General features: G+C 39.5%; 2 protein-coding genes across 2 annotated transcripts; both read right to left on the bottom strand.

The window, feature by feature from the left end:
• Positions 1-611: 611 nt before the first annotated feature.
• On the bottom strand, positions 612-2,739 carry LOC124631936 (pancreatic lipase-related protein 2-like). The gene is made up of 5 exons (XM_047166583.1): positions 2,674-2,739; positions 2,041-2,227; positions 1,521-1,918; positions 1,076-1,412; positions 612-731 (listed from the first exon to the last, which is right to left on the bottom strand). Exons 1-5 carry the CDS (start codon positions 2,708-2,710, stop codon positions 680-682), a joined length of 1,011 nt encoding a protein of 336 aa, XP_047022539.1. The 5' UTR covers positions 2,711-2,739; the 3' UTR covers positions 612-679.
• A 1,290-nt stretch (positions 2,740-4,029) lies between these two features.
• Positions 4,030-6,171, bottom strand: LOC124631929 (pancreatic triacylglycerol lipase-like). Its single transcript, XM_047166569.1, has 5 exons — positions 6,094-6,171; positions 5,420-5,606; positions 4,884-5,281; positions 4,359-4,698; positions 4,030-4,180 (listed from the first exon to the last, which is right to left on the bottom strand). Exons 1-5 carry the CDS (start codon positions 6,128-6,130, stop codon positions 4,129-4,131), a joined length of 1,014 nt encoding a protein of 337 aa, XP_047022525.1. The 5' UTR covers positions 6,131-6,171; the 3' UTR covers positions 4,030-4,128.
• Positions 6,172-6,382: the final 211 nt, after the last annotated feature.

Below are 6,382 nucleotides of genomic sequence, written 5' to 3'. Positions count from 1 at the left end.
TACACATAACATAACTATTACCTACTGCGATTTAGAACTGTTAAAATAAAAAATTGATTCAGTAGTTAATTACCAGTACGAAGTTAAGTAATTGTTTTTGCGATTGTATTGGAGATGAAAAAAAATCTACAATAAACACAAAGTGACAAGTCATATAATAAAGCTAATGTATTTTGAAGAGTAATTCCTAACAGTCTTGTGCCATGTTGGCTGCCGTTTCAGTAAGCACTTGAAATAACTTTATTTCTCATGCATAATTTATAGTCTATTCTCAATAAGAAATAGGTGATCACATTATAGATAAAATCACGTAGGTAAACTCTGGCACATGCCTGCGTACAGATTACGATATTCAGATTATCGGAAGTTGTTTTTTCATTACACAATAATAATCTAAACTACCGATGCTTTTAGGTATAAAAGAAGGTATAGTAATGAATAAATTATAATAGGGACACAACATGTCTCTAGAATTTTATTGTTACATACAGTTACGTACGAAGCTAGAGCTGGGAGGATGATCAGAATAATTTTTTGGGTATTTTTACCCTTTAAAAGATGAATGTGAAAGAAATGATACTGATATAAAAGTGGTTAATGAAACAAACATATCCATGGCTGTCAATTTTTAATTCAAACAGAAATTATATCCAATAATAATTTATTAAGTAAATAATAATTATAGATAGTAAGGCCAGTTTTCGCTAGTTACAAGACCGTAGAATCCGTTTCTGAAAAAAAAAAGATCAACATATTAGTAAAATACATGATTATGTCCTCCTAGCCGATTATAGGCTACGGCGGCTATTCTCATGTAACGAGATCAGCCAACTGCGCAGGACATATTGTGACACACAAGTACAAGTTTGCTCTCTATTTCTTCACTCTCATAGCCCAATGGGACGGCAATCCGACACGACCAGAGATATTATCAGGCGCAGGACCTACATTTACGTGCTCTTTGATGCACGGGTGTATCAATCACCAACTTCCAGGCTTCGGGCTGCTTTGTAAAATACATAAAACACAAAAACACATTTCAGTATTCTTTGTTATTAGAGAGAAATATACATACGCGCCGCTTTTTGAAAAAACACCGTTGCCCATGTTCAATGCACTTCCACTGCACCTGTTTGAAGCTACTTGATCCCAATTGCCGCACTGTCTTCCAATAAACCGGTTATTGCGTACGCTGGATGCAAACAGTTCAGGTGCTCTGCCGTGTGAACAGTCATGGTTGACTCCGCATCCAGGCTGAATCCTGCCGCCGTTGGGGTAGAAGTCAGCCCTAGCAACTCGGTCAAAGATACCGAGGCGTCCCCCATTTGTGTGAATCGCTTCAACGTAAACACCATCGTTGCTGTTCAAAGCATCTGAGTTTCCACCAAAGTCAGGTCCAGCAGGATCCAAACCTTGAATAACGATATTTTATTTATAAAGTTAATTAAATCTTTTTTATGCAACATATTAATTAACAATAATAAATACATCTGAAAATACATTAGTGCTGTTGAATATACCTGTGATGCGGCCGGGGCGACGACCAGCCGTGCGTCCAGCGTTACCGACGACGTGAGCTCCCAAACTGAAGCCAATCAAATGGACATTGTTCCAGTTGCCGCCTCCGTTGTTGATCAACCACACGAGGAAGTTACCGAGGAACTGGCCGACACTAGGGACACCTCTGACAACAGACAAGTAGTTCAAGTTGCCAGCGAGAGCATGCCAGTCCACAACGATGACATTGACATCCTGAGTATCGAGGAACGCAGACCGAATAAGCGGGTTCATCGCAGAGTTGCCACTGCCCCTCCATCCGTGTACGAGCACCACAAGCCCACGGTTGGCTTGGTAGTTGGAGCTCCGTATAGTATTAACGTTACCATTGACGATTACTTGAGGATTATTGGGGTTTTGTCTGTAAAAAAGTTACAAAATAAAATCTGATATCTAGTTAAGGTGTTTTTTTTTTTTAACTTTAGTAATACAAGATTCCCGAAAGTAAACTTGAATATAATTCTTGAATAATAATATACCTACCTGGTAAATAGCCAGTACTGATTGTTGGCACCATTCCGTGAGGCGAGGAATGCTTCGTCGGCAGGTTCGTGCAGGTCCACTAAGTGTGGTACTCCTTCACCGTCAGGCATCCAGATGTAGCGACTCTCCCCCTCCACATAGTGGCTATTGTCCATAGGGACTAAGGGGATGGCGCTACCAGCGCATACTAAAAATAGGAATTGGTTTTTGCTTGGCTTAATAATATCGTAACATATCGCTTTGGTGGATGGAAAAGAAATACAGCAAGACATAGATGTACATAAACTTATCGTAAAAATATGTGCTTTACATGATACATTCATATGTATGAATATCGAAGCTACAGGATTTTTTCTAAAGTTCAGATGACTGAAGCTGAAACATTCCTGTATCTTCAAACATGTACCTTCAGTAAATCCATCAAAGAAAATCTCCCCCAATACAGGGAGTGAAAGGTAGCTGTAGAGGATTCTCAATTACTACTATATTATTTCTTTTGATAAAAAGGACCGTAATATCTATAAGAAACAATTTCCTACCAACAGCAAAACATGTAATCAAACCATGAGCTACAAAACAAAGCTTTATTAAAAACTGAAATTAAATCAAAGTAACTAAAGAACATTTACTCACATGCTGTGCAAGCGGCTAACAGTACCAGAAACTTCATGACTACGGCTTCGGAATCATTAATTGATATGCTTCAAAATCAGTACTTATAGATCCTTCTTTATCTCAACACTACACTGCTCGTATGGGTAAGAATGCATGGGGAGAATGGTTGATAAATATGTTATACAGGTGTTTCATCATCATCCTCCGAGCCTTCTTCCCAACTATGTTGAGGTCGGCTTCCAGTCTTCGTAGTCATAAAACATTGCGTCATTACCTACTGTTTATTTCTAAAACATATAAATGATTGACAACTAATATCTAGCACCATACAAACCAAGTTTGGTGGCAGCTTATTTGCCGCACAACACCAGCTTAGATTTTTTTTTCATCTCTCTCCGTTAGATGTTGATGACGTTGTTTGCCAGTTCTGAAATAATATTGGTGCGTAGTCTACGTGGTAAGACAAGAAAGTGCTATCAAGCTGCACTGGAAGTGTGTAATAAAAATAAAGCTGGCTGATGCGGTTGTAAAAATGATAAAGGATATAGGATACAGTACAGGGCCTACATGGATTGAGACGCGAGCACTGTAGTGTTAACTACATAATATCTTCCTAGGTAAGATGATAATCATTGTTGCGATAAAAAAGACCGCGGATTATGATCGATTACATTTTAAATACCTTTAATATTTCTATAAGCCTTTCTACACACGTTTGAATCTTTCTCGATAACAACAATGAGTCTCATTTTCATCATTTCGTTCAGTTTTCTGAAACACGTTGGCTTTTAACATTCAATGAATGAATTTTGTTTTGGGTACCCAATTAAAAAACGAATAATTAGCGAAATGTCCCTATATACAATACGCGACATAAAATAATCTTGACGTTGTGTCTAGTATAATGGGAAGGGAAGTAGGTTATCTCTGGCCCAATCCGCGATATAATTGCCTACTGTCTTTGGGTCACCAAGCCGCCAGAGTATCCAGAAGCCACGTACAGAACTGTAGCTCGTGGCCACACTTCCAATTTGGTGACGTTGCCAAACCGTCGCCAAGTGAGTTAGGTACCATAGATTTCAATATTAACTGCTTGGTTACGTAGCCGGCGATGTCGCCATAAGCGTCCTAATGCCTAATGCCTAATTTATACTATGCATGTGCATAACTCATACTTGTATGCATGTGCATAACTCATTCTTCGTAAATTCGTAGTAAGCAAAGAACTCCGGGATGCTTTTTTTTCGTAAATTCAATGCTCTATTAGATTTTTGAACTTGTGTTTTTGTTTTCAATCATAGAGTGCCTATATTTAGGACTGAGGTTTTGCGTTTGCTATTGCTAGTCTAGTGGTAAATTAAATAAATAGAAACATTGATAATGTCAATATTTTATTAAAACGTTTCCGTAAAGCAGCCATGTACAAAATGATTATTAATTTAATATTCAATCAAATATTAAATAATAGTTGTATTATTGGTGGAAAGGCCAATTCGCGTTGGTGACAAGACCGTAGAATCCTTCTCTGCAATAAAAAGAGAATACCGACATTTAATAACATCAACAAATTAGGCACCTTTACTTTTCTCATTAAAACAATATTTAATACGAATAGTAACCGTGTTTCCTCTCGACCTATTTTAAACTCCTCATTCATAGATAATACAGCTTTTTTAAACTTTTGAAAAAATAAATACACTTACGCGCCGTTTTTCGCAAAAACACCGTTGCCCATGTTCAAACTATTTCCACTGCACCTATTTGCCGCAAGCAAATTCCAATCATTGTTGCAGTGTCTTCCAATAAAGCGGTTATTACGTACACTGGACGCAAACAGGTCAGGTGCTCTGCCGTGTGAACAGTCATGGTTTACTCCGCATCCAGGCTGAGTCCGGCCTCCGTTGGGGTAGAAGTCAGCCCTAGCAACTCGGTCAAAGATACCGAGACGTCCCCCATTTGTGTGAATCGCTTCAACGTAAACACCATCATTGCTTCTCAAAGCATTTGAATTTCCACCCCATTCAGGCCCAGCAGGATCCAAACCTTGAAAAAGAATTCTTTTATTGAAAATACGTAACCATAATCTTTGTAAAACTATAAATATTACGTTCAACGCACGCGCGTAGTAAAAAAATAGCTAGGTAATATATTATACCATATTTGCTTTACAGCAGGATGCCCAATAGTGTTCTTAAGCCAAATATGTTAGTGGTGATAACAGTGTATACCTGTGATACGGCGGGGACGGCGACCAGCCGTACGTCCAGCGTTACCGACGACGTGAGCTCCCAAACTGAAGCCAATCAAGTGGACATTGTTCCAGTTGCCGCCTCCGTTGTTGATCAGCCACACGAGGAAGTTACCGAGGAACTGGCCGACACTAGGGACACCTCTAGCAGCAGCACTGTAGTTTAAGTTACCAGCAACACCACGCCAGTCCACAACGATAACATTAACGTCCTGAGTGTCGAGGAATGCAGACCGAATAAGCGGGTTCATCGCAGAGTTTCCGTTGCCTCTCCATCCGTGTACGAGCACCACAAGCCCGCGGTTGGCCCGGTAATTGGAGTTCCGGATAGAGTTGACGTTACCATTGACGATTACTTGAGCATTATTAGGGTTTTGCCTGTAGAAAGAAAGTTATCAAATAAAATCTGACATCCGATCCATTGTTAAAAAAAAAACATAGAAAGTTGGCTTTTTTAAGCTTTTATTAGGACAAGATTCCGTGAACTTCAGTTTAGTAGCCGAAAAAAATAATTACCTGGTAAATAACCAGTACTGGTTGTTAGCACCATTTCGGGGGTCAACATCTGCTTCATCCACAGGTTCGTGCAGATCCACTAAGTGTGGCACTCCTTCACCATCAGGCATCCAGATGTAGCGACTCTCCCCCTCCACATAGTGGCTATTGTCTCCAGGGACCAGGGGGATGGCGCTACCAGCGCATACTAAAAATAAGAATCAGTTCCATAATTAGGTAAATGTATTGGCATCAAATTATAGCAATGTCGTCCAGTACATTTGTCAGCCACTTCTGTTGCTTTCTTTTAAGGAAATCAGCCAGCTGCGTAGGACAACGTATTGTGCACAAGCATTTGCAAGCAGTCTTTATTCCCTCTCTCTTTGCTAGAACGGCAATCCGAAACAACCAAAGAGAGATGAGGCGTATAACCGACATTAACGTATTCATCGGAGAACACGGGTGTTTCAATCACCAACTTATGTACTCATCAAAGAAGAATCGAACCCGAGACCCCAATCACAGCAATTGGGCTATGTTAGTACTATTAAAATAAAAACTTCTTAAAGGGCTTCTTCTGTAAAGGGCCTACTAAAACTCTTTCAGAGAATCTCCTACCTTGAGGACGCCTTGTGGGCAAACCAAGAAGGAAGGAAAGTTAATATCTTTTAAAAATTAACAACAGAGTTACTTACATGCTGTGCAAGCTGCTAACAATACCAGAGTCTTCATGACCACGGTTTGGAACCATTAATTATACTTCAAAATCAAGTACTTATAGATACTTCTTTATCTCAACACTAAACTGCTCGCGGGGGTAGCATACTGGTGTTTACTTTTATTTTATTAATAAAAGCCCTCCATTATTACTTCTTCACATAGCTCTACTTATCTACATAGCTCACAGCAATTTCTTGACATTTTCCTACCTCCTGGATCACAGTAGGAGCCAACGTACCGACTGTTACTGCGGCAACATGGTGG

Source organism: Helicoverpa zea, chromosome 1 (assembly GCF_022581195.2).
Source record: "Helicoverpa zea isolate HzStark_Cry1AcR chromosome 1, ilHelZeax1.1, whole genome shotgun sequence".
NCBI lineage: Eukaryota > Metazoa > Arthropoda > Insecta > Lepidoptera > Noctuidae > Helicoverpa > Helicoverpa zea.
The sequence above is the reverse complement of the archived record's forward strand: the minus strand, read 5'-3'. Positions and strand labels throughout refer to the sequence as shown.

Excerpts from the sequence above, each read along its gene's own strand:
- LOC124631929 (XM_047166569.1), bottom strand. The coding sequence starts at position 6,130 with ATGAAGACTCTGGTATTGTTAGCAGCTTGCACAGCAT. Across the intron at positions 5,607-6,093 it reads GTTAGCAGCTTGCACAGCAT|TATGCGCTGGTAGCGCCATC; the intron begins GTAAGTAACTCT and ends TCTTATTTTTAG. Across the intron at positions 4,699-4,883 it reads CCGTCCCCGCCGTATCACAG|GTTTGGATCCTGCTGGGCCT; the intron begins GTATACACTGTT and ends TTCTTTTTCAAG.
- LOC124631936 (XM_047166583.1), bottom strand. The coding sequence starts at position 2,710 with ATGAAGTTTCTGGTACTGTTAGCCGCTTGCACAGCAT. Across the intron at positions 1,919-2,040 it reads CAGTACTGGCTATTTACCAG|ACAAAACCCCAATAATCCTC; the intron begins GTAGGTATATTA and ends ACTTTTTTACAG. Across the intron at positions 1,413-1,520 it reads TCGCCCCGGCCGCATCACAG|GTTTGGATCCTGCTGGACCT; the intron begins GTATATTCAACA and ends TCGTTATTCAAG.